This window comes from Mycteria americana, chromosome 11 (assembly GCF_035582795.1).
Source record: "Mycteria americana isolate JAX WOST 10 ecotype Jacksonville Zoo and Gardens chromosome 11, USCA_MyAme_1.0, whole genome shotgun sequence".
NCBI lineage: Eukaryota > Metazoa > Chordata > Aves > Ciconiiformes > Ciconiidae > Mycteria > Mycteria americana.
In genome coordinates this window covers 20288085-20314592 of record NC_134375.1, presented here as the reverse complement: position 1 = coordinate 20314592, position 26508 = coordinate 20288085, and the positions used below count along the sequence as shown (strand labels likewise).

Below are 26508 nucleotides of genomic sequence, written 5' to 3'. Positions count from 1 at the left end.
CCATAGTCCGACGTGTTGGCTGTGCCCTTGCTCACCCGGGGTGTGGGACCGGCCGGGTCCCCTTGGTCACCGGCCCCGTTACTCCCGGGGGGATGCGCAGCCGTGCAGCTTCTGGCCCCTCGGTGGCCGCTGTGGGGAGACACGGGTGAAATCCAGCCTGTCTGCAGCGGGGCCGGGCGGGAAAGCTTGCTTTTCCTCTGTTCTCCCAGCACGTGGAGAACTCATTTTCTTCATGCACCTAACGGCTGGCTCGCGCCCAGGCTCTGCCCAGGCACAAAGGCAGCTTTCATGCTGCGGATGCCCGGTTTCTAAGCTGGGATCCGTATTTTGAGAGGCTGTGGAAGATTACAGTAATTGCACTTGACAGGGCAAGATGTCACAGGATGTGGATTTGCCCGGCTGCGGGGCCCTGGCACCCACCGGTCCTCGCCTGTGGCATCCTTCCTAGCTGCTGCTTTGGTGCTTTGCCGAAATCAGTCCGTACCCCAAAAGTAAGGCGGCATTATCCCTCTGCTACCTGCCTGCATCCTGGCTCTTGGCTCCTGTTGCAGCACTGGATTTTGCAAACTTTGTTCCTGCGAACGCCCTGGGCTGCCTGTTTGCTGCTGGAGCCCACCGTGGCCCCTGGGAGAGCCCAGGTTACCCGGAGCTGCGTCCTGGGAGGCTGGGCAGGTCAGGGCTTGTGTTTGCTGAAGTCTCTGTGGGATGCAGCACGGTGAAAACCAGCCAGGTAGGTGCCTCTCTCTGCAGTAATACAGCTTTCAAAATGCCGAGGCACTAAAAAACCTCATTTGGGGATTGCTGTCTCTGCGCTCACCACCCTTTTCAGTTTTTTTTTTTAAAATGAGCAAGTTAAATTTGACTCCTGAAGCCGTATTTATACCCCTGCCTTGCAGATTCTGGACTTTTGAAAAGCTCAGATTTATTTATTAGGACACGGTGACTTTGGCAGGAATGGCTCTTCAAAACACTGGCTGATGATTAAGGTCCCTGCACAGGAGTTGCACTTTCAGCTCTCCCTATTTACTGAAAATAGTGGTGTACCTTAGTAACTGCTCAGCAATAGATTCAGGGCTAGTTTTAACCATCTGTAGTGTGCTGAAAAATAAATTTCCTTTATTTTGGCTTTAAACCAGATTTCTAATGTGCATTGCACAGGGCTGGGAAGAGTTTCCTGCAGCTGAAAGGGGCTGGTTGTTTTCTGGGCTGTAGCTGATGCTGCGCGCTGGTTTACCCCATGCAGCCGCCTTTACAGCTCTTAGGCTGTTTTCAGTTTGGTTTACGAGCGAATCTAGATCCTTTGAGGGGGCTTAAAATAGTTGGCATATTTATGCTGGCAGTGTGGCAGGGCTGTGTGATGTGAGGGCTGTTGTGTCTGTTGCGTTGTGTTATTTCTCGCTGCTGCCATGGGTAGGGATGATTCAATGCCTGGGATTAACTGCTGCTGTTGCAGCAGATTTAGGGATTGATTTATGGCAGAGGCTTCCATCGGTGCGATCAGGTGCACGTTAAAAGCGCAGGAGCATAAGCTGGGGTAAAATACTACAGCTATTGGGGAATTCCTCTGCGATGGCTGTTTGGGGGTTTTATTTCAGTTTTGCCTTTGGAAGTTCTTATAGGTGTTACACAGTTTATTTTGGGATTTTTTCCTCGGTTAGGGAAAATCGGTTCCCTCGCTGGTTTTGGATGGTGGTGCTGGGTTTTGGATCCAGGGTTTCATCCCTAAGGTGGCCAGCGTAGGACAGGCTGTGTCTCTTTCTGGCCTTATCCTGCCAACGCTCCTCGCTACTTCTGCTCCCCTGGGGTGACCTGTGGGCTCCGATAACCAGTGTGAACTGCCTGTAGAAGCTGTGTTGGGGCAAACCCTGCTGTTAGAGGCAGAAGAGGCTGTCCAGGATTGCCTCGTGTTATCCTGCACAGCTCCAAGCACTCCAGCAGGAATGCTTCACCCTCACGTTCTACAGAACTGCTGGTCTGCTTTAAAGAATGGGGAAAAAGCAGATACAATCATAGGAAATTAAAGTCTGTACATGATGCAAATTTATCTGTGTCCATGATGACACAAAAGCCCAGGCCATCACTCACAGCTTATCGGATCGCAGCACTGCTCGCTCTCAGGGCGGTTTTGGGTACAGACAGTGCTTGAGAGAACACACCCAGACATGAGTGGGGGGCAGATGTTCCCCCAGGACCTCCTCAACGTTGAGCAGCACCATGGGAACCACCCTGGAAGGAGGTCCATGGGGCTTTGCTGGCCTGCGTTTGGGCAGGGATTTCTCCTCTCCCGGCGGTGTCACAGAATCACAGAATCGTACGGGTTGGAAAAGACCTTTAAGATCATCAAGTCCAACCGTAAACCTAACGCTACCAAGTCCACCACTATACCATGTCCCTAAGCACCTCATCCAAACGTCTTTTAAATACCTCCAGGGATGGGGACTCCACCACCGCTCTGGGCAGCCTGTTCCAGTGCTTGACCACCCTTTCGGTGAAGTAAAATTTCCTCATATCCAGTCTAAACCTCCCCTGGGGCAACTTGAGGCCATTTCCTCTTGTCCTATCACTTGTTACCTGGGAGAAGAGACCGACCCCACCTCTCTACAGCCTCCTTTCAGGCAGTTGTAGAGAGCGATGAGGTCTCCCCTCAGCCTCCTTTTCTCCAGGCTGAACAACCCCAGCTCCCTCAGCCGCTCCCCATCAGCCTTGTGCTCCAGCCCCTTCCCCAGCTCCGTTGCCCTCCTCTGCACACGCGTCGGCCGGCCCCAGGTCGGGGTGCAGCTCCCGGAGCAAAGCGGGGGTGTGGGTGCCCGCAGCGGGGTGCCAGCCCGGCTGCGTTGTGTCGCTCCGGCCCGATGTTGGCTCCGGCTCTCCCGGTAAAAGGCTCCCACCTATTGGTTGTGCTGCACAACTTCAGCCGGCTGAGAAACGTGCACGTCCGTCCCTCCCTCTTTTTGCGGGCAAAGTCGGGTTGGCACCTCGCTGGCGTTATCCTGACCTTTGATGGGGACGTACCACCAAGGACTTAGCTTGGATTTGACCCAGGAAAGGTGCAACCGGGTGGGGGAAATGCTTCGGTTTGCGAATATTAACCTACATTTCCGCAAGCCATTCCTGTGGCCATCTGGCCTTACTGTGGCTGTAGGAGACAGTGGGGGGTTGGCAGGAGCTCCAGGGGGGAATGACCAAGGCCTGAGCATCCCCAGGGACGACTTTACCCTTCGGTGTGAGAGGGGGAGCACCCACGCGCAGTGCTGTGGGATGGGTGATGGTGATGCCTAGCTGGTGGCAGAGGACATTGCAATGCTGTGCCTGCAGGGAAAAGCCTGGATTATGCTTGAAAACGAAGTGAAAAGGCAGCGTTTTATAATTAGATATCTTATTTAAGAAGTCTGAAAAACCTTCTACAAAGTTTTTGGTTTAAATACAGAAAAATAAAATACCCCAAATTGACCCATAGATGAGAACAGCTCGGCTGAAACCTGGCCGGGCATTTGCTCAGGCTCTGCGGGTGCTTGCACAGCTCTTCACCACGCCCTGCGCAGCCCCTGCTGTGAACCGGCTGGTCCCGGGGAGCAGGCAGCCGCTGCCGGGCTGTGTGACCGGGCACTGGGGAGGCTGGGGTCGGTGTGATGGGGCTGGGGTCCCTGTGAGGGGGCTGGGGTCCTGGCGAGACTGGTCTCGCCTCTGTGGCAGGCTGGGGCTCGATGCTAATCCATCTTCCTGGGGGCACAGCCCTCCATCTCCAGCTGCTCAGGCCAGCCGTCATATTTATTTGTATTCTTATCATTTTTGATGTGCTGCAGGGAAAAAAGAGAGAGAGAAAATGAATGAGGAGGTTGGTGGCACAGTGCAAGTTTGCAGTGTGGCAAAACTTGCAGTTTGGCTCGATGTGGGGGATAACAGCACTGGCCCACATCTTCTGCAGACGGGCAGGTGAGATGTAGCTCAGGAGGTCCTGTGAAGAGGATGGGAGCCTCCAGAGCTGGTGGCAGGGGAGGGCCACGTACCTCTTCAAAGGGGCTCTTGTTCTTCAGCCCTTTCGCTCCCAAGAAGACCCAGTTGTCCCGGAAGCCCAGCTTGCTCACATGGCTGCTCCCCAGCTCCATGAAATATGCCCGTACTTTGTCGTTCATCCTGAAAGAGGGTAAGAAGGTGTTAGTGTGGTGCCAGGTGGGTGTCACCTCCTGTCCCCTCTCTGCTGCTGGCAGCAGCACCTCCAGCTCCCCCCAGCTGCTGGGTTTTGGGGAGCCGGGCATCACTCCCAGGGCCAAACTCACTTTGTGGCAGCGTCGTCGTAGCTGGCCGTCAGCACGATGGTGCCGTGCCGGATCTCTTGGAGGAAGGTATCCAGTCTGCTAATGTCTGGGAGAGAAGAGCATTAGGGAAAGAAAAAGGGATTTAGCAGCTGCATGGCAGCTGGGGGAACCTCCTCTGGGTCGGTGGGAAGTATCCTGGCTGTGCTGGTGCCAGCCAGGATTTGGGGCCAGGGCCCTGGGGAAGGATGGGCTCCCAGATGCTGCATTCTCCATCTTGTGTTCCCACCTGGGCTCTCCTGCAGTGCCCGGGGCTGGCACTCTGCTCCTGCCGGCACCACAACTGCAGGGGGGAATTCGTGTCTAAAGTTTGCTCACTAGCTGTGAAATCTTGTTATGTGAATTTACTTCCCAACACCAGAAACGAGCCTGCTCGGCCACAGAGCTGCCTGCCCTGCAGTCTTGCCTTCGACTGTGTTGCAGGAATAATTCTTCATCCCGCATCCATGGGATGCTCGAGTCCAACGCCCCATCTAGTGGCACAGGAGCCGACTGCTGTCTCCTTCCCGGTACCTCTCCCACCGTGCGTCTTGCTCGCAAACTTAGATGGAAATCTAATAATATTGGCGTTTCTCCTTAAAACTTCAGTGTTACCAAGAACAGGTTGCAAAACCAAACAGCAGAAAGGGTGATTGATTCCTGGGGAAGGCTCAAACAGCAAAGGGTAAATCAAAAGCACTATAGGGGTGGTTTTAGCATGTGATTTTTGAGGACTTCTGCCAAAACTCTGGAGAGTTTGGTAACAGTTTTGCCACAACGGTGGGATTTACAGCATCCCGCAAGTCAGTGCCAGCCGGGCTGTGAGCGGGTGCTGCCCTGGCTCAGGGCATCTTCTTGCTGTTAGGAAGATTGTTTGAAGTGTCCCTGCAGGTGCAGGGACGTGGCCTTTGCTGCCACCAGGCTCCACTCCCCGTGCCCTGAGCTCCTCATTTACCCTCCTGCAAAAGGCAGGGGAACAAGCTGCTGCTTGGCCACCACCAGCATTCAAAAATTGAGTTGAAAGCTGCAAAATCTCAGGATTAGCGTAACTACCTGAGCTCAGAAAGTAGCCTTTCTCAGGTCTTGAGTGCCCTGGTTTATTCAGTTTAGTGGAATTATGTTTTTCAGGCTATTACATGCACGTAAAAGAAGCGAGAAGCCAATCTAGATGCGAATGCATTATGAGGACTCCAGGGAAAGCTGAGCTTCTACTGCCCGAGCTGGCAATCCTGGTCAAAGTCCACTAGACTTTATCATTAAATACGCAACAGAGGAGCAGCCTAAATAGCCGGCAGCCAGCAGTGCTGGTGGGAACCACCAGGCAGCAAAGCAACCGCGCTTACCTCCGGAGTACATGTCGAATGTGTCCGCTTTCAGGAGCTGCCCGCTTGTTCCTGGAAGGTTAAAATTCAAAACGGAGCACAGTGAGTTTGCACTGGGGTGGCTCTAGGCTTTGCCTGGCCACCAGCTTGGGGTTCCTGCTGCTGCAGAACGCTTTGCTCTTCCCTCAGTGTGTCATATTTGCTGTGATGGCAAAGGCGTTGCTCCGTGGAGTTCATGGAGCCATCGTGCACGACCCAGGTGGGTTTGTTCCCATCTCCCTGGCAGTGCTTGCAACCGTACCTGTGGCTGTGCACCCCATGCAACACCGGAGTGATGCGCTTTTGGGTTAGCTGCGGTGTCTGGGATGGGGTCCCTGGTGGCCTGTGTCCTCCCAGGGGAGGAAGGGACCCTGGCCGTGGGGAGATGGTTAATGCCCACCCAACTCACCATTCACCAGTGCAATGTTCAGGCCTCTGCCAATGTTGTTTTTCACACTGCTCATGAGGCTGGAAAGGAAAGCAGAGAGCATCAGTCGGTGCAGGGATGCCCTGGAGAGGCTGGTGCCAGTGAAACAGTGTGATGGGGCAACGTGTGGCTGCAGACAGCAAAATGCCCCCAGAAGCAGTAGCAAAGAAAACGATTTCCAAATTTTTTTAACGACAAATGCACTGTGATGGCCATGGATGTGCTCAGCAGAGGCCAAACTCGCCCTATTCAAGCCCAGGCCAGCTGTGGCTGCCCCATGTCCCCCGTGTGCTGCTTACGCCATGTCATCAAAGCAGATGGAGGGTCCCACCACGTTTGCAGCGCCGCTGATGATCTTGAAAGCGAAATGGTTCTGGGGGCAGCTCTTCTGGTTCCCACACTTGTGCCGGGGCAGCTGCTCACCTGCGAGGGAGGAGTGGAGCTGCAAGCCATGGCGTTGGCCCCACGGGGGGACACCGGCCGCGTCCCCGAGGGGCTGAGCAGGGCTGGCACTGGGGCACAGTGGCCCACTAAGGGGGCAATCCCTGGATCAGCTTCTTGCATGAAGGAGGCTTGTCCTGGGACTGGGACCAGCTTCTTGTTCGAGGTTTATGGTGCCGAGGCTTGGGGTGGGGTGGGATGAGCTGGCTGGGGTGCCGGGTGCTGCTCTGGATGCGAGCAGCGGGACGGCATGGCTGGTGCCATGGGAATCGCAGAGGGGTGTGTGCTGGGCAGCCTTCAGAGCTGGCGCTTGTTCAAGGCCAGCCTCTTGCGGCTTTTCTGCCGGGAGTTTCCCCATTCTTGCCCAGGGTAGGGACCTGTGCCACGCTGCCCGGACGGGGCCCATGACCTGCTTCCTGCTGTAGCCTGTGGCCTGGGGGTGTTTCTGCTGGGGCAGGGGGATCATGTGAAGGTTCATGTGCTTGCAGAGCCCTCCAAAGACGTTGCTGCTGTGTGCAATAACAACATTCCTTTGCATTTGGGAGGGTGGGATTTTGCCTTGGGAAGGGAGCTCTCAAGGGCAGCTGTTGTGCTTCCACCATCCCCCTTGGCCCCGGAGCGGTGTTGTGTGATGGAGGTGAAGTTGAGAGCGATACTCACTTCTGGGCTTGTTGGTGACACCTGCGGGTACCAAGCAGGAAGGTTAGACACCCCAGAGAGCTGCTGGCTCTTCCCCAAGCCAGGAGCAGCCGTTCAGGCACCGGCTCTCCAAAACTGCTCCCTGTGGCTGCGAGCACCACTGGAGCCACCCGCCCCGGTGCAGCTTCCCACCATGCTGTCCCCTCCCTGCCCTGATGAGCAGATGACTGGTGGCTACAGCCTTGGCCAGGGACTGCAAGTGCAAATGTTCAGGGCAACTATAAGCAGCTCTGGGGTCTGGCTTGCAATGGGGCCGCCCGTACCCTCCCTCCGGACCCGGCTGGAGCCCTGCCAGTGCCTCACCGAGCCAGCTCCGCAGGCTAATAGCTTTCCATCTGTGATCGAAGTACGTCTGCACAATGAACCAGGTGCCCAGCAGCGTGATGAACAGTGCCACGTACCGGATCATGCCTGTGAGGGGTGGGAGAGGAGCCAGGTGAGAGCAGCAGCAGCGTGGGTCGGGGACCGGAGCATCCTTCTGGCTGCCTGGGGACTTGGTCCGCGTGTCCAGGACCAAGGCACAGAGTGACAGCCAGCACTTGTGTGGCGTGGGAAGGCAGCTACCACTCCTTCCTTCATCCTCTAAAAAGACTCTGATCTCTTAATTAATAGCTTTAGAGCATGTGGCGATGCTCAGATAGGCATTACCCTTCTACTGGGAGGCACTATTCATATTTCTCTCTGCATTAAAGTAAATCTGATAATTAGTCAGAAAGCTATGCAAATCCAAATATTTCTTACGTTCCCAGTGCTGGGAAGGCTGCTATCCCCCAATTAGTCACTAGCTACAGCCAAGCAGCTGCTAATACAAATGTGATTGGCATTTGGCTTTAAAGCAGCGCTCACCGGAGCAAAACGTTCCAGTCCTGCATGGAAAGAGAGTAGAAAAATATACTTATATTGCAGCTGAATGGCTCTTATGGAACCAGGAATGTCTCAATAGCCATCTCTTCCCAGCCGCAGAGGGTTTCACTGGGAAAAATACAACAGGCTGAAAACTGCACAAATCTTTTAAAAACCTGATGCTTATACAAAGGCTTATGCAAAGGCCCTGGCAGGGGAAGGTCAGGGTAGCTGGGCTTGGAAGGGGACATGTAAATGTTAAGGAGGCATAAAGAACTGTAGAATAATGAATGGAGAAGAGTAAATCCTGTCTCCGTCCTTACCTGTCACCCGCATGGTGGCGGGGAGAGGAAGCACAACCGAGGAGGTGGTCAGTGGTCACGAGTCACCCTGAGGAAAAGAAGGAAATGCCATAAAGCATACCTGTAACCCACCAAACCCAGGCAGATATTAGATGAAAAACTAATGGCTATGTTTAGGCATATTTGCAATAACTAAGAGGTCACCAAAGATGCATAAATTCCTGTCAGGCACACGTACGCGATCCCACCCCAATGTTGAAGTCCTGGCTCCCGTACGTTGGAGCGGGCTGCACTGATTGAACTTGCTTCATTTTTCAGCCTCTGAGCTCTTCACTGTGACTGTCTGCTGCCTTGTGCACTCCCGCTTCATGTCCTTTTCTCAGTAACAGATCACGCTTTTCTGTTGTGATGAGCTCAAGGAGCACATTTTCAGTCACGGCTTTGCTGCGTTTCCTTCTGATTTCCTTCTGGGATTATGCAAAGCAGGTTTCAAATATTAGGGGCTGCAAAATGCCGTCTGAGGACGAGCTGCGATTTGGCCTTGCCCAGTAAGAGGAATCCGTGGGAACAAGCTCGTCCTCCTTAAAACCAGAAAGGGAAGGGAAGAAGCGCGGTGCTGCTGAGCTGGGCAGAGCAGCCAGGTTTGGCAACACCTGACTTAAGAACAGAAGCGTCTCTGCTTGTCCAAATCCTGCGGCATCCTTACCCACACGAATGGGGAGTGGTTGTAATGTAGCATGTAAACTATTTTCTACCGAGCGAGTCTGCTGCCATCCATCCGCCCCGCTCCTTCCTGCTGCCAGCCCTGACGGGTGGGATGGGCACCGGGCTCCCGGGGGCTGGGGACCCGCTCCTACCTTGGATATTCAGGGATGCAGCCTGGTGAACGTCCGTCCTGGAAACCAGCGCAGAGTCCTAAGGCAAATTGTCACCTGAGCGACGTGTGGTCAGAGTTAAAGCCTAACATTAGGCCATGGGTGGCCACATGTGTGGCCTAACGTTAACTAAAGCAGCCCTTTAGTGAGGCTTGGCATAGAAAATTTGTAAGAGCTACGCTGAGAGCTGCTTTTCCTGTTTGAAGGGTAAATAACGAGCAACGGGTTGTAGCAGGGCTGGGCTGAAAGTTCATTTCAGGCGGCTGCGTCATGAGGAAGGAGAGAAGATTTTTACCTCCTGCCCAGCCCTGCTCCGGGTCCCCTCCCAGGGCTTGAGTTCCGGGAAAGTGCCCGTGGCCACGTGGTTGACCATGGCGTGGTGCAGCGTCATCCCTTGGCCCCCCGGCTGGGATGGACCTGGCATCCCCCCTCAGCGCCGTGGTGAGATGCTCCCCCTTGGCTTCCCCTGCACCCTGGGGCAGGTGCCAGCATCGCCGTATAGGGCTCTTAGGCAGCCTGAAAAACAAGGAGAAAACAGATCTGGCCTGCAGGAGGAAAGCTGCTGCTTCCCTGCTTGGCTCGCGACGCCGGAGGGAGTTTGCAGCAGGCCTGGGTGGCCGGTGCCTGGGTGGCCGGTGCCTGGCCGGAGCGGCAGCCCCGCAGGGATGTTTGGGGTGTCGGAAGCCGCAGCCCAGCACGGCTCCCCAGGAGGCACCTCCACTGCGCCCGCGTCTGCCGTGAGGCTGTGGCAAGGAGGAGCTGCCGAAGCTGCTCCGGCGGGAGCTAGCGGCTTCCCAAGGGAGAGTGGCCTCACGGCTTATCTGCATTTTAAAGGAAGCCTTGGAGGGTATTTGTGTACCCTGGCATATCGCGGCAGTGTGTTTTTGATAGGGTATCAGCTAAGCACACTTGCTTCCTAGCAGCATCTCGCTTCTCTCTGTAGCTATACCCTGCAGCGGAAGGTGGCCACGAGCGGGAATCTGTCTCTGCAGGAGGTGGCTCAGGGGTCCGCAGCGCCCGCAGCCCTTCCCCCACGGCCCCTTGTCCTGGCCCATCCCAGCCCCTCGGCACGGTGGCCCTGAAATGGGTTTTAACCTCGTGTCGGAGCTGGCACGAACAAGCCCGTTTCACTGAGCTGGTGGAAGAGTCACAGACCTGCAAATGGACAGCTTAAAGGTTTTGGGGGACAAATGCTGCCCGTGGCTGGATCTGACGGGACAGCACCGGGCTCTTGCCTTTTGCTCCTTCCAGCATGAAGTTTTGCTTTTTAAACAAAGGGAGCCTCTCCCATGCCTGGCTCCCCAGCCCAGTGCCCGATGAGGTGACGGGTGTGATGGGAGCAGAAGAGCAGTCCTTAAAATCCCCCTTAGCAACTCGCAAAGTCTTCAAAATTGGTATTGACTTGCTTTTGGAACCTCTTGAATTCCCCTCCAAAGGCCACGAGCAGACCCTGGAGCTGGTGAGGATTTGGACGCAGGGAGCAGAGCAAAAATCCCCTGGGTTTGCAAAACCGTCCCCATTTGGTCCCCACCTCTGCAGGGGACACCGGCCTCACCAGGACCCATTGCACAGTGCTCTCCTTTGCCATATTTGTGTTTTTTCTATGCACATATTGATTTTGTTGCAGAGGAAGAGAAATGGAAAAATAAACCAATAAACGCTACCGCTTTAGGGAAGTCACGTATTTATTTGGGCTATTTATCTTCACCTTAATCTCAGGTAAATTTTATTGGGTGAAGTCCCTGGGTGCTGAAATTCCTGGCACCTGATTGCATTACAAGAGGGTAGCCCTGTCCTGGGATTTCTATTATATTCTCTTTTAATTGTTTGGATTGATTTTTTTTTTTTTTTTCCCCTAACACTGTGCTGGGGAAAAAAGGCTGCTGTACTCTGGCATCTGCCAGAGAGCAAACTGTGGGAGAGGGAGAAAGGAAGGAACCGTGGTGGGTGATAACCAGTTCTTTGTCTAATAACCTGAAACTTATTCGCTTAAAAAACAGTCCAGGAACAAAAAGGTTCTTGGACAAATATTGCTGAAGAGCTCGGTGGTGGTGTAAAGCAAAGGCTCCACCCTGAGCCCGCTCGGGGCTGCAGTGCTGCCCGGCACTTACTGCTGCCAAGAAGAGACCGGGGCAGATCCCTGCCCTCGCAGGGAGGTTTTCCAGGATGGGGCAGGGGAACGTTCCGGTTTCCTCCCAGCCCCAGAGGAAAACTTCACTTCTCTTCCCCAGAAACTTCTGGCGTTGTTGGTTTTGATTTTATTTGGCTGCTTTTGAGCCCCACAGGTCCCTCTCTCCCCCAGCAGGTCCCTGGCCGTGAAGGAGACATCATTTTGGTGGAGGGTAGGGATGTGGCTCCGCAGACGGTGGCTGCCAGGTGTCACCCATGCCCACGCCCAGCGAGTCGCCCCTCCAAAAGTCAGGGTTTTCCTGCAAAATTAAATGCAGGGGCACAGAAGGGGCCTGGTGCGGGGTGGGTGCACGTCCACCGTGTGTCCAGGGCTGGTCCCACCACAGGAGAATGGAGGATGCTACGATGCCATTTTTAGTCTCAAAAGGAGTCAATCCGACTGAGCTTTGCTGAGTTACTCAACGGGAGAGTGCTGTTTGCCAGAGGGCTTATAAGTTCCTCAGCTCATAAAAATGCTTGGCCAGCTGCTGCTCCCGCCAAATGGCTGGAGCGGCCATCTTGTGGCCAAAGGGCCCCCAGCACAAGTCAATAGTTAAGCGGGGTGAGGCCCTGATCCTGAAGCAGAAGCCAAACAGGATGCATGCGGTGGGGAGCAGGGACGCGGGGCTGGGTCCAGCCACGGTGGCCGAGCCCCGTCTGGTGCGGGACTGCAGCCGAGGTGGGACGTGACACCTGCAGGTGCCGCCGGGGAAGCCGGGCCGTGGGGCCGGTGCGGAGGGCGCGGGCGGGTTTCGGTGCCTGCCGCAGGTGCATCCCTGCCCGCTGCGTGCTATGGGGCGGGCACGGCCCCATCCTGCACTCGGCTGCCTGCGGCTGCCAGACGAGCGTCACCCACCCGTGGCTGCTACCGATTCAGCCTCTTGTTCTTTTATGTATCATTGGCAGAGGCTTGTCCGGTTCTCTGAACGTGTCACGGAGCCCAGAGCTAAATCGCTATGAGCTCGCCTCTCCGGTGAGCTTTCCCCAAGCAGTGAATCAAGAGCTGTGGCAGCGGTGAGAGATGGAGGGGAGCGATCGCACCCCCTCCAGCGTGGGAAAGGCGGCCGGCAGCTCGGCGGGCATCCCCGTGCCGTGGATCGTAGGTTGTACCAAAGCGGCCCGTGCCAAAACCCCGGGGCAACAGGAGGGACGCAAGCGCTGGTGCTCAGGGCTGGCAGCAAGCTGTTCGCTGGGAAGAGGCACTTCTTGGGGCTGAAAGCACGGGGTAAGCGTGGGCCCTGAGGCAGTCCCTCCACTGGGCGGCCGCGGCAAAGGGCTCTGGTTTTTAGTAATTGCACGTATGGGAGGACCTGAAATGCGTTTTTGGCAGCTAGCAAAGCCCTGGGTGCCAGCACCCCGAGGGCTCCCAGTCAGCGTGTGGGAGGTGTCCTGGCAGCCAGGGTTGTGCGCCGGAGCCTGGCACAGTGAACACCCTGCAGATTTCATCCAGAGCCATGATGGATAAAGGGGTTTTACCTGGACCACACATCACACAGCCGATTCTACCACAGATTCTGTAATGGGTGGAAATGCGGATTTAACCCTTGCCGTTAACGCAGGTAATTCATTAATTCTGCCTAGGAAACCGGCAGAGCTGCACCCTGCAGAAAGGATACCAGTACGTGGGGTTTCCCCTTCACCTCCACGCTACGAGAAGGAGGAACAACTAAAACCTTCCCTGCGCAACGCTCTAACCTGCCAGCAAGTCAAAAGAAAAGTGCTGCAGAAAGGCATTATTTCAGTCACGCTCTACAAACCCCATTTGGTGAGGCGGCCGGGGAGGGGGCCAGCCTATGCACCGCTCCGCATCCCGGGCACGCCGTCCCTCTCCGCAGGCAGCGCGGGTGCCGGGGCGTCCTGGGGAGCTGGGGCACCCTGTGCGCGGCAGCGTGGGGTGCGGTGCCCAGCCCGGCCCTCCGTGACTCGCAGCACCTCCCCGAGCCTTATCTCAGTGCCCAGCACCCGGCGTGCCACCCCACGGGGCACAGCGGCTGGCTGCGGTTGGGAGCAGCGGTCCCGCAGGAGGGGAAAAAAAAAAAAGTCATTCCTGTGGCTGCAAGCTCATGTGTTTCCTTTGGTGGGGTTTTTTTTCTCCACTTTGGCCCTCGCTTTCTTGCTGCGTCAGAAGAGGAAAACCTCTCCCAGGGTGGGCACCAGCCTGACCCTCGGCACTTGCACTGGCCCAGCACATCGGGCAGCGGGGCTGGCGGAGGGTGCTGCAACGGGAGCAGTGGGCACGAAGCCAGGACTAGTGATCCCCGGCGTGGGGTAAATCCAGAATAACCCGATCTGGCAGGTTTTCCCCCTGGCTGCGCTGCACGTGTGCGGGCTGGCCCCGAGCGCCGCTTCACTGCTTCTCGTTTGCGGGAGGCTGGAGGTTCCTTTTTCAAATAAGCATTTATTTATCCAGCAACAGTCCTGAACTCCAAAGGAGTCCTGAGTTAACTGTAGGTATAGATTTAGGCCTTTTTCTTTTTAATCATTTATTGTTATTATTATGTTGCTGAAGGAAAAAAATCACTCCTTGGAGACTCCAGCTCCACAGTTAGCACTAGAGGCCCTATACATTTTCCAAAGCTGAAGCTCATTTACCTGGCAGCTGAGAACAAAAGCGTTCCCATTCTTTTTTCCTTTTTCTTTTCCATTCCCATCACTTAGGAAAACCAAACAGCTTCTCTTGGAGCTTTTAAAGCAATTTTCATCCAAGAGCCAGCAGAGGAGACACAGGGCTGGCAGTGGCAGCACCGCCTTCGGGACTGCAGCTTGCGGAGGGCTGGAGCGGAGCCCCTGCGGGACCGACACCGCTCCCTGGTAATTAGTTTAACACCTGAGGGTGTCCTCTGCAGAAAACTGTGCACTGAGCTTTGCTTTACCTCTCCCCGGCGCTGGTCCCCAGGGCTGGGCAAGGGGCGCAGGATGCAGCCGGGGTGCTCGGCTGTGCACCGGAGGAAAGCACAGCCTCTACACTGAAACCTTCCAGACAGGGAGCAGAAAAGCAAACACAAGCCTGGGCTTTGCATTGGCATAATTATTGCCCTCGGAAGGAAATTTTAGCTGCGGTGAGAGTCTGGGCTTAAACAGCGCAGTCTAAATCAGAAACCTCCTTCCTCTCCGGGGAAATATCCTTCCTATTGGTTTGTTTAGCTGCTGGCAATAACTGGCTCGGCTCAATAACGAAGCGCCCCGAGCCCCAGCGTGCCGCGGCACGCGTTTCTGCTCCGTCCCCCCGCTTCCCACCTGCGCGGGAGCTGGCCCACGGCACGGGGCTTGTAGCACACTGGGGGATGCCTGTTTCCTGACGAATTTCTCCTCCTGCTTCAAGGGACCTGAGGCCTCCCCGGTCCTCTATGGAGTTGGAGATGTTGCTGCTGCTTGCAGAGGAAACAAGCAAAAACCATCAGCAGGGGCGGGGGCCTCATCATCCCAATGAAGAAACCTTGCGTGAAATGCTTCTGCTCTCTGCAACTGCACGTTTCATCCAAGATGCCTCCCTGAAACCACAGGAGAGGATGGGGACCTGTGCGCTTTTCTCGTGGGACGCGGCTGCGGCACAGCTCAAGCGCTGGTGCTGGCGCGGGGAGCCCTCATGTCCTGCCCCCGTGCCCTGCGGTAGCCCAGGCTTTGCCCATCCACTATGGCACACGGCCGAAAGGCGCTTTTAAATCACACATAACATTAGTGAATACATCAAGTGCTGGGAACAGGGCATCAGCTTGGTCTCGACTCAGCAAATAATTAACTTGTGCAGTGCAATGGAATTACATCAGTCTCATCTGCAGGCTCCCCCTGGGAGGCTTCTGCATGATTGGAGAAAGAGGAATTAAGAAAAAAATAATAGATGTGATATCAAAAAGCTGCCAGGCTGGGGAATGAATAATCTGTGGTGCGAAGTCACTGCGATGAGCACCGTGGTAGGATCAGCAGGAGCGAGCTGGCGGTCGAGGAGCCGCTCTCCTCCTCCTCCTCCTCCTCCCTCCTTGTGCCAGCGCTGGCTGCACGGGCCCCATGTGGGACCTCAGCGGGTGGCGGGGAGCGTGGGGTGCTGGTGGCTCCTCCAAAAAGTCCCGGTAGCTGCGGGACTGTCCCTCTGAGGAGCTGTGTCCTACGAGAGCTCAGCACTGGGGGGGGGCTCCCCCCGAAGATCCCTTGTCCGCAGGGCTCTGCAGTGCCCGCAGGGACGCACCGCTTTGCAGGGTGCTTGCTGGGCTAAATTAATCACAAATCCTGCTGCTCTTAGGGAAGGTTTGGCCACTGCCGCTTTGCGAACTTTGTCCTGAAAAGCGCTGTGGCTGCGTGGTTTCAGGTTGCTCGTGCCGGGCTAAGCCACGTACCGCAGATGTTAAACGTAGCACCTTTGAAAGGAAACAGGCTCTTACTTCTCTCTTTAGCTAGTGTTAACCACCACCTGCATTTCCTGCACGCCAGCTGCGAGAGGGCGAGGGTTGCTCCCACAGTCCGCGCCTCCCTGCCTGCGCCGCTGCGGGGGATTATTCACCCCCCAGTGAACCATCCTGCTCTGGTGCTTGCCTCCCCTCTCCCACTTTTGCAGAGGTTAGTAAACAGCAGCATTTCCTTGACTGACGAGTGCATCATGCCAGCAAACTGACGACCCATCCCATGGGTTTCACCAGCGTCCCGGTGACTGAGCGCAGCCCGAGCACCCGGCTGAAACGCCGGCGGGGTTACCTTGTGCCGGATGGGCGGGAAGAAGAAACGTGTGAAGGACAAAGCTTGAGAGGAGGGATGATATCACGATATTGGACAAAAAGGTGAAAATAGTGTTTCACAAGAGGAGAAGGGTGGTTGGTTGGCAAGGGGGATCGGCGTGCCGCGTCCCTCGCCCGGCAGCACGGCGGTGCCGGCTATTGGGGGTGCTGTTGTGTAGCGCATCCGCTGCGCCCGCTGCGGCCCTGGCAGCACAGCCCGCTGGTGCCGGCTTTGCTGCTAGGAGAGAAAAATAAATAAGGGAAATCATAACTGCTTTTACCATTAAAAGAGAAATTAGCTTGTGCAATGCTAAGCCCCCGGTCTTCAGGCCCAGCGCAGCCAATCTGTTTTTATTGTTTTGCAGGACTCCTCTGCAACCAAACGATGACAAATACCAGGAATTAGCGGAGTGTAATTACTCCGTATTAGCTGGATTCACAGTATAGACACAGATCATAAACAGCCATTGATTATTCCTAATTTTACATTTTTAGCATTCTCAATTGCAGCAATTATGCCTGTCCAAGGGAATTAGCTTCTCTCTCAACCCCTCAGGTCCCCAGTCACTGGCCTTCCTTTAACATACTTTTTCACTGCTGCAAAAGAGGACGTTTAACACAAATCCCTCCCTAGTTCTACAACAAAATGCCCCCCCCTGCCCCGCAGTGCCCAAATCCCTCTGGCTCTGCAGCCCAAATGTTGCTCCTTTTGCTGCCAGCTGCCTCAGAACACAGCTAGGTGCCCGGTGTGGTCTGTAACCACCGGGCCACAGCTCATTTCACCCAGCTTCGTTGCGGAGGCAATTAGCAGCCCCGGCTCGCGGTGCGGGTGTTGCAGGGATGCCCGAGGGAAGGGGCCTGGGCAGCACCAAACCTCGCTGTCCATCTCCCGTTGCTGCCTGGTGCCATGCAAGCAGCGCTCCTGTTTTAAGCATTGTCTCTTTTTCGAAACATGGTTGCAGGCCAGGACATGATTTCCAAATGCGAATTTGCGCCTCCAGTGAAATGGTGCTGGGGGCCTCAGTCTCCAGCCCGGTAACGACTGTGCTCTCCCCGGACAAGATTGGTGAGAGAGGCTGGTAGACCTCAGTATTTTCTTGTTACAGAGCACGAGCAGTATTAAAAAATGAAAGTAGAGATAAATTATTAATATTTGCATGGGAAATTTCTAACCCTATTAGTATCATATCATTAAATTTGTTTCTTACGCACAGGCGGTGATTTCATTACAAAGCGTAGCGGAGCATAATGCCAGCTCTACAGCACTGATTCGGTCAATTAATGAGGAGAGGGGGAAAGATGCCGTTGTTTACTGATGGCAGAGCCTTTGGGACTTTCATTGTATTTTGCCCCTGGTAAATACCGAGGGATGGCGGGTGACCACCGCCGGCCACGCGCTGCGCTCGGGGGTGCTCTGGGGCATTAGGCTGTGTGCCCGTGGCTGTGGGAGAGGAGGAGGAGTGCACGGGCTCGCTGTCTCCCCACCACAGGCCACGGGCTCCTGAGTTATTGCAGACACTTTGATCTAACCCACACAGCAGTTCTGGCACTTTTATCTATTTTGACATGATTTGCCCACCCTGGGCTGTGGCAGTGCAAAGGGATGAGGGTCCGAGAAGCGGTGGTCTGAACCACTTCCCGCTGCCAGCACTGAGCAGAGTTATTTATTCCAGGCAGTGGCTGTGGCCACCGAGCAGCAGCAGCAGCAGAAGTTTTTTATTGCACCCATTCCTAGGACACTGAAGAAGGATTATGCATGCTTCCACCACGCCAGCTTTTTATTAGATTGCAGGCAGGGGTTAAACTGATCCTTGTCAGCACAAATATAATGCCCAGGGTGACGGGAGCAGCATAAATTGAGGACAAGAGGTGGCTGCTTTTACCGCTGCTCTCAAGAATGCTCTGCTGTTTTACTGCATCGTTCGCTTTTTAATTGGGACATTTCCCGCTGGCCAGGGGATGTCTTTCCTTTTTTGCCAATGAGGTGCAATAAATAAGGGCTAAGACACAGACTCTGAGGGGAGGTGAAGTGCAGAGGGCAGATCAGCGGCTGCACCAAAGCCCTTTGAATCTCCCCGGTCAGCCACGATGGCACCAGTTTTGGTACGGCTGCCCCGAGCTGGGGACACAGGGGCTGTCCCGTGGTGGCGAGGGGTCTGCAGTAGTACAATCACACAAGTGCTTTCATCTATTTGTCACCTGCATTTTTCCCAGAGTACTCATGTGCTAGCAGGAGGCAGCGATCCTTAGTGCTGGGTCGGGGGGGCGAGTTTATTTGTGGCTGGTTGCGATATGTCTGTGTCACTGAAAAGCAATATTCGAAGTAGCATATGGTAATCCTGCATGCCGGGCTGGCCAGATTTGCTTATCGGTTATGGCAGAGCAGGACTGTGGGGATGCATCATCTGAACGCTCCGAAACTGCTGCTATTTGCTGTAATTAGGCAGAGTGAGCTGTTACGGGCTGCCTCACGAGGGGAACAGCCGCGGGAAGCACGGTGACATCGAGCCTGTGAGCCTGCAGGTGAGCCCCGGGACGCGGCTGTGAGCCCCGAGACGCGGCTCGGGGCAGGCTGGACACTGCCCGAGCCCTCGGCTGCTCTCCCGGCCCCGCAGGAAACCTCGCCGGGGTGACGTGGAGGACCCCAGCACGCTGACCGGCTGTCGGAGGGGGCTTTGGGGGGGGCATTTGCTCCTTTACGCCTCTCCCAGGAAAAGCTCGTGCAGGCCAGGTCTGCTGTATGTGACAGGGCTGTGCGGGGGCTGCTGGCACCTGGTACTGGCAGCAGTGGCAGCAAATTGCAGTAAAATATATCCCAGTTATTGACAGATGTATCTTTTCTGATTTGGTGGCTGATGTAGAAAGAATCCCTCATAGCCATTCTTGCAGGGCTCCTCTTTGGGGGCGAGCACTGCATCCTCGTGAGTTTTGCGTAAGCAGCCCTCGCTGGCCTGAACACCCCCTTGCTACAAAGATTAGGTGGGGGATCCGGTTTCCAGCTACAATACCATTAAAAAGACAACATCTATACACTTCTTGCAGATGCTCGCAATACGCTTTTGAAGGACTGAAAGAAAACCAGGGAAGCCTTCCAAGATGCGGCTCCCAGGTGCCGGCATAGCTCTTTGGGACCGCGGTGCCAACAGATCATCAGTAGCCACCTTGCTCAGATGAGTAAAGAAGGGAGGGCAAGCAGGAAAACCCACCGGCCATAGGTGGAAGGTAGCTTGGAGCAATATAACAGCCCTCTCGCCTTCGGGAGCTGTTGCACAGACTTTGGATTTGCGGTCGGAGCCGAAGCGCGTTGACGCTGGTTTCTCTGAATCTGGTTTATGCTAAAGCAGCGGCCTTAAAGCCTGTGGCTGCCAGTCTGGGTCGTGCGCAGCCCCCAAACCCGGCGTGCCGCGGGGGTCCGGCGCACGGCCACCCTGGCTTGGGACTGCGAGGCAGCTGGGGGGTAAATAAGGTACTCATTCAGCTGTCCTGTTATTTTTATTTGCCTACAGTAGCGGCCGATTAATTAGATACCTTCCACCCCACTCCCCCAACCTCCCTGTGCTTGCAGCAGAGGAAATCCTGCCTTTGTGCCGCTAACGGACCTCGCCGATCCGTAAACCATTACGGTGCAGACAAAACGTGTCTTTAAAAAGTGCAAGAGAAATTAAAACTCTCCACTGAGAACAAAGCCAGTGGGGCTTTTTGCATCTACTGTTTTTATTGTATTCTGTAACATTTGTAAAGGAGATCACTTTTATTGAGAGCGCCTATCTTTTCTCCCAAGCTGTAATTCCTAGACTTCTTAAAGAAGATTTCTGCTCACAAAGGAAATAAAAGATAGAAATATGATGCTCTCTGACATTTGAACATGCTACTGAGAATCTGAATTAAAAGGAACAAACTCAGAAAGTATCATTTATACAGCAATCAACTTCAAAAAGTCACCATCTGCTACGAGTTACCACCTGGTGTAACTGTGTCTTTATTGCTAGGCAGAGACTGGGAGATAACTCGGAACTCTCCTGCACCTGCGGGGTTTTTCTTGGTGGCGTCCACGCGCCGAGCTGCGGTGGCTGGCGTGCCGGGGGTGCCTATTGCAACTCTCCTTTTACTCCAGCTCAGGACAGAACATAAATCTGAATACGGGTGCCATTAGGAGGAATGATTCGGGGTTGTTAAAGTTATAGCAGAGTGTCAGCTTTTTGAAAAGTCTAAAGGGCAGAAGAAATGACCAGAGCTGGAACGAGGGACCTGGCTCGGGTTTATATATAGAAACCTGATTTTTCTTGCTTGCTGCTCACCTCCTTGCTGCCCCCACCCCAATGACATTTTCTGGCCTCTCAGAGCCCTTTCTAGTTTTGTCTCGCCTATTTTATCATAACTGATCATAATATTATCAAATTATTTGCTCTGTGCAACTTGACTAGCACTCACCTTGCAGGTTTTTGCCTCATTTTGGTCTTCCGCTTCTCATGGTCTCCTAGAAAGGTTGTGAACTTTTTGATATAAAAATTTCCCATCAAATTTTATGCCTTCCACCAATTTAATCCTTTCTGCTGCTGTTGCCCAGTGTCGCTCTCTCTCTCTCTCAGCAATTGTGATGGTTTCCCTCCTACCTCTCCGTGCACAAGACTCAACTACAGCAATGCAATCGCGTGCACCATTTGAAGCCTTCGGTTTCTTGGGGTGAACTGGGAACTGAGTTACATTCACGAGGCATATCAGCTGAAAAAGCACGGAAATACCTGTGCCAGTTATTTCTGCATTGTGTGCCTTGAATTTTATACAACAGCATCAGGCGCTGGGCAGCTGCAATGGCTTTGCCCCGCTGCGTTTCCCATCACTGTGCAACATATTTTCGTGTTGGTAGAGTCTGCTTGGGTCAGAAGCAAGGCTGGGCCTGAGATGCAAATAAATAAACGTGATAGGAAAAGCAAACTGATGCCTAGTGGTTGGAAATGAATAAAGGAAAAAAAACCTGTGTGCTTGCAGCGAACCTCAGCGAGTTCCCTTGTGCCCATCCCATCAGCGAGCGCCATCGCTGTCAGTGCTGCCGAGGGGCATCATGGCGTGTTGAGCTGATGCACCAACACAGACCATGGCAGACAATCATCGTATTCACCTCCCCTTTCAGGACATTTGAGCCTCTCATCCCCGTCCCTCAAGAGGCCACTGCGTCCTGTCTCCTTTCCAAGGTGTCCCCTTTCACGTTGCTGAGTCAGGGACGGTAGAAAGTCTTTGGTGCTGTGTTGCTTTGTGCCTGGTGGGGAAAAACATCTTTTGCCATCGCCCTCAGTTCCCCGTTCCTGTGCCTGTTTGCAGCGTTGTGCTGGGCTTTGGAAACGAGAGTGCCTGCAGTCCTTGTTGACTTGCTTTAAGGGTTTTAATTGCATTTAATCACAATGGTCTAATTACAGTTTGGAGGCTTTATTTGAGGGCAGTTAACAGATAAATTAGTTGTTAAATTAATTGTGGTTTGGTGTGTACAGACGTACCCTTGGTTTGGCAGAAGGGCGTCCAACAAATGCTCTGATGACAAATATTTCCAGCCTGACCCGTGGGTCTGGAGTGCCTGAATTCAGAATCACAGAATCACAGAATCGTATGGGTTGGAAAAGACTTTTAAGATCATCGAGTCCAACCGTAAACCCAACACTACCAAGACCACCACTACACCATGTCCCTAAGCACCTCATCCAAACATCTTTTAAATACCTCCAGGGATGGCGACTCCACCACTTCCCTGGGCAGCCGGTTCCAGTGCTTGACCACCCTTTCAGTGAAGAGGCTTCACTGAGAGAACTCCTGGGGCTTGATGGCCAGTGTTGCACGATGTGGACCTGCGAGTCTCTTCTGCTGGCTTTCTATCATCATCACATCACCCATATAACATCACGTATTGCAAAATAAATAACTCTTTAAAAGCTGAATGGGAATCCGGTGTGAAGCACATAACCAGCTTGCACAGGGGCAACGGCCAAGTGCCGAAATGGTCTCTTCAAGGTAAGTTTTACACTTTTAAGCTTCTTTTAAGTAGAGGATAAACCTCAGGAAGTTTCAGGAAGCAGGGTGACGCTGCCTTGAAGGACACCAAATAACATCTCTATTCTTCCCCGTAAATTAGCTGCCTTGGGAACCCACATTACCATTTCATTGGTGACCTGCTTTGGATTTATCACCAGCAAAAATTGACATGCACTGAGTTGTCTATAACGCTTCCTCAGACAGAGGGGGTTGAATGAGCTGGGATTTTGTTTCTTTGTTGAGATGAAATGTAATTACTTTATGGGGTTTGCATGGTGTGTTAAATTCTGCCAGTATTAAAGCGTGATACAAGTTATAGAACTGTGCCGGTTGCTGGAGATTTATGGAATATAAGGTATAATTTCACACTTCACTGCATTTTATTTTGAAGTTGGATGTTGACATGCTTTTCAGTTGTTTAGATGTGTTTATTTAGCCTTTACTCTTGGTTAAGACAAGTACACTGAGGGATTTGATGAGCGAGAGGCTGGAGTGGCCTTCCTCGCTTTCTGAAGGAGGTGCCCGAGAGAGCGTGAAGCCCCGGGCTGGAGCCCCGGCCCCAGCGTCCCTTACAGTGACAATGCACCAACAGTTCAAGCACTACGGTCGGAGGGGGTGAAAAGTCTTTCTTCTGCCTCCTATATTTCAACAGTTTATGTTTTCCCCATAGGTTTGCTGTACGCAAGAGGGTGTTCATCAGCGATGCAGTTCAAAGCCATCACAGCAGCAGTTTGATGCCGGAGGGAACGGCTGATGCTACTAAAGGAAATGGTAAAATTTGCAAAGGTGCAAATTCCTCCAGAGGTTTTTCAGGCCAGACCGGCCAAACGTGAGGGGCACTTGAGTAACACACGTTAAAGAAATTCCCTCGTGCCTGAGGGAATGCCATTCTCCCATCAATAAATGGCACTTCTAGGGCATCCAAAAGCTCACTGCTGGGCTCTTCTTACAGCTGGTCTCCTGTGTTTGACTCCGGAGGGCTGGCTCCAAAGCTAATGGCTCTCCTTAATGAGCACGCATGTGTGCGCACACCCCCCACCCCCCCACCCCCCCGTATAGCTGCACCAAGCAGGTTGCAAAATGCCCGCACTTCTGTCTGCGCTGCTTTGAAAACTGCGTGGCTTTAATACCCATTAACTTCTATGTAGGGCAGCACCACGACCAGTTCATTTTTTAGGAATGATTCCACGTACCATCTGGTACCGCTGGCTAATTGCCTGAAAAACTCTACAAAGAAGTCTTTTCATGTGGCTCCACAAGAAAAATCCAGCTTTTTTTTTTTCCCCTTTTCTTCCCACCTCCGACAGTCACTGAGTCTCCATACAGGAGAAGTGGTGCGGCTCCTGAGGCAAACTGTCCCGGCCAGGCAAGAGTCAAGGCCTTCGGGCTGCCAGGGGCCCCTCACCACAGCTCTGTCATCCTCGGGAGGGAAAAGTGTTAATCTGGACTAAAGACACCCATATTTCTTCAGCTCCTGAAATCCAAGCACCTTACGCTGCACGCACTGTGGCGAGCTGCTCTTTTTAACGCCTCAGCAATTCTCTCCCAAATAACGTAACTTTTAAGATCCTGTCAAACTGCCGGTGAATAACGGACGTCCCAGCACATTAATGGTGTGTGCTGGGGAGCAGCGCTGCTTGCGCCGACGCCGCCAGCCGCGGCTGCACGGGTGCGTCAGCACTCAGCGCACCGGGCTCAGACCAAACCGTTTCCCCGAGGCTCCGCTGCGTCTTTGTCCTTCGAGTGACTCTCCCAGATCCGGCTTTAAACCACTCTTCCAGGAGGAACACCTGCTATTTCAAGAAAGTCTTTGCTTTTGGACAGGGTTGACTAAAAAAAGCCCACATCCAAGCAGTCGTTGGTGAGCTTCCAGCATGCCTCAGCCGTAAAGCTCGAACGTGAGGAGTCTGTTCCTGGAAGAGCCGTCTCACGAGGCAGTGCTGGAGGAGAGTTACAGGAAAGGGCCACCCTCTTCCCGGCTCTGCGTCCGCAGGAGGACAGCAGGTTTGGGCAACAGCGAGCAGCTCCCTCACCCTGCGAGGGCCTCGAATAGGCCTTTGTACGGCGTCGTGGGGCTTTCTGCTGCTGCGGGGCCAGCAGCGCTGCCGCCCGGCCACCAGCACCTCCTCTCCGGTGTTGCACGGGCGGCCAGGCAGCTCCCCCGGAGCAGCCCGGGGCTCTCCCGCCTGGCCCACCGGCACTCACACACACCTCGCTGTATAGGTATCTATATAGACACGGATCCATAGGTACTCTCTCCTGGCAGTAACTGCTGGGTCTACCTTGGAAGAGAAGTCCCTGGGCAAATCCAGCACCGAGTTAAGCTGAACTGAAGCTGCTTTGGAAGGGCTTGGCCATGGGTGAGCACTGTGCCTCTGTACTCGCTCATTATGGTGTTTGGTGCCTCGTTACAGGTAATAAACAACTATTATTAATATAATTTTCATTTTTTCCCCACTGATTCCCTGAACTCATCAGCCTTTTCTGGTAATAGGATTCCTCCCTTGTGCCCTGTTTCACCTGATTTAATATTACTTCCCGGGTTATCTCCTGGAAGACTTTAAACTCGGAAGGCATTGCAATGCACCGGCAAAATGTGGGGTAGAGCTCTACGGGGTATGTGCACCCACAGCCCACTGGCGTGCTTCTGCCACAGCATCCCTCCAAGCCAGCCCACGCATGATGTGCTGATGCTGTGCTTCACAGCAGCATCTTGATTTTAACTATTTAATGAGGGTTCACAACTGTTTTTTTAGAGAGTCTGCATCTATCATTATTTTCTTCACGAAGTAATTTTGGTTTCACAGGTAAACACCGATCTCAGCAATTTCCACTTTTAATATACAATTAGATTTAGGACTAAACATCCTCTGCCTGCTAAATAGGTATTTATTACAGCCAAGCCTGCCTGACACCCTTCCTTACCACACAGGGTTTTTTTTCCCCTATATAATAATCATAGTTCGAGGGGAAAAAAAGTTACACCCCGTGCCTGAGGGGCCCCGAGCACTTTACCAAGGTTTAATTACAACATTAGCAACGTGGGTGAGGCATCCAAGTAAACAGGCCATAAATCAGCCCACAAAATGAGCAAAATAAACCCCTTCCACCCACACGGACTGCAGACCGCACTGAACAACGGTGCCCCGGGTGTTGCTATATGCTGACTGGGGACACCCAGGACATTCGCAGACACGGGTGCCGTCGGGCTGGTTACAGCCACAAATGTCCCCAAGTGCTGGGTGCCACCTCCCGTCTCCCCAGGACCTGACCCTCCTGCTCGCGGGGACGGGTGCTCCCGCTCCCTTGTCCCACGCAAGACCGAGGCTTTTCCCGCGAGCCTGTGGGGTGCCAGTAGGGCTAAGGGGCTTCTGTCTGCTTGGCTGCGGGCTATTCCATTCAGCAACCCACTGCAAGTGGTGTTGCTGAACACCATTCAGCTATTCCATTCAGCAACCCACTGCAAGACCTCTCCGGCTTGGTTTTCCTACGGAAGCGGTGAGGGTCTGCAACACACAGATTGGTTTTTCAAGAGGAACGTTGGGAATTTCCATGCTGATGTGGTAGCGGGTGGCACGCTGCCCACGGGAGGGAATTGGCATCAGATGCTCATCCAGAACCACTGTGGTCAATAAACCGTGAATTAAGAAGGATTTACACGATAGTCTGTGAGAGCAGCTTAAGAGTTTGTTAGAGTATGCTCAGTAATCCAGTTACAAAAATACGCCAATACATGTCCTTGATAAAAGACTGTAACTGCTTTAAAATATAGTTATGGGCTATTGCACAAAGAAGAAACAGTAACTTAACTATTCACAGGCATTGAATGTGCTTGGCTGTATCATGTGTTACAGTGATTTATACCAGACATAAAAAACAATTGTCAAAAATGGGGAAGAAAAATTCAAAGCCAAAAGCACAGCCATTCATTCTGAATGGTAACATGTTAATGCAGGGGAAGAGAAACATCAGCGCTGCAAATGGAAAGGGACTGTTCAGCAAACTAAACTCTTCATTGGGAAAAAAATTCCAGAGAATAATAATTATCCATATTAATCTAAATTCCAAATTAATAGCTGTTTTCCCTAACATCAGAATGTCGCACATTTTTCCAAAGAAAACAAATCAATCACTAAGTGCATTTGTATCTCTTACGCTTTTAATGTTCATGATTGGGCCAAAATAAAACCTTGTTGCAGGTCGAAAAACAAAGATGCCTTAGAAGACTAAAAGGTTATAATTCAGTCAAGGTTTCCTAATGGCACTGCATACCCACGGCAATGGAAAGAGAGCCCCGAGATTGAATTAGTGCCTGAAGATTTTGTGCAAAATCCTTCATTGTTAAGGGGCCTTGCCAGTTCATAGTTATGTG

At 53.4% G+C, this 26508-nt stretch overlaps 1 protein-coding gene across 2 annotated transcripts; it reads right to left on the bottom strand.

The window, feature by feature from the left end:
• Positions 1–3439: 3439 nt before the first annotated feature.
• On the bottom strand, positions 3440–8524 carry FAM3D (FAM3 metabolism regulating signaling molecule D). Of its 2 annotated transcripts, XM_075513938.1 has the most exons (9): positions 8387–8524; positions 7524–7631; positions 7182–7202; positions 6380–6503; positions 6063–6121; positions 5636–5686; positions 4278–4362; positions 4008–4134; positions 3440–3797 (listed from the first exon to the last, which is right to left on the bottom strand). In XM_075513938.1, exons 1-9 carry the CDS (start codon positions 8397–8399, stop codon positions 3708–3710), a joined length of 678 nt encoding a protein of 225 aa, XP_075370053.1. In that variant the 5' UTR covers positions 8400–8524; the 3' UTR covers positions 3440–3707. The 2 variants fall into 2 exon arrangements, with proteins under 2 accessions (XP_075370053.1, XP_075370054.1); XM_075513939.1 differs by lacking the exon at positions 7182–7202.
• Between the last annotated feature and the right edge of the window lie 17984 nt (positions 8525–26508).

What these genes read in the sequence shown, in the direction of transcription:
- FAM3D (XM_075513938.1), bottom strand. An exon ending in ATCTGCTTTGATGACATGGC is followed by an intron (nt 6,122 to 6,379) that starts GTAAGCAGCACA and finishes TTTCCTTTCCAG; the next exon opens with CCTCATGAGCAGTGTGAAAA. An exon ending in ACAAGAGCCCCTTTGAAGAG is followed by an intron (nt 3,798 to 4,007) that starts GTACGTGGCCCT and finishes TTTTCCCTGCAG; the next exon opens with CACATCAAAAATGATAAGAA.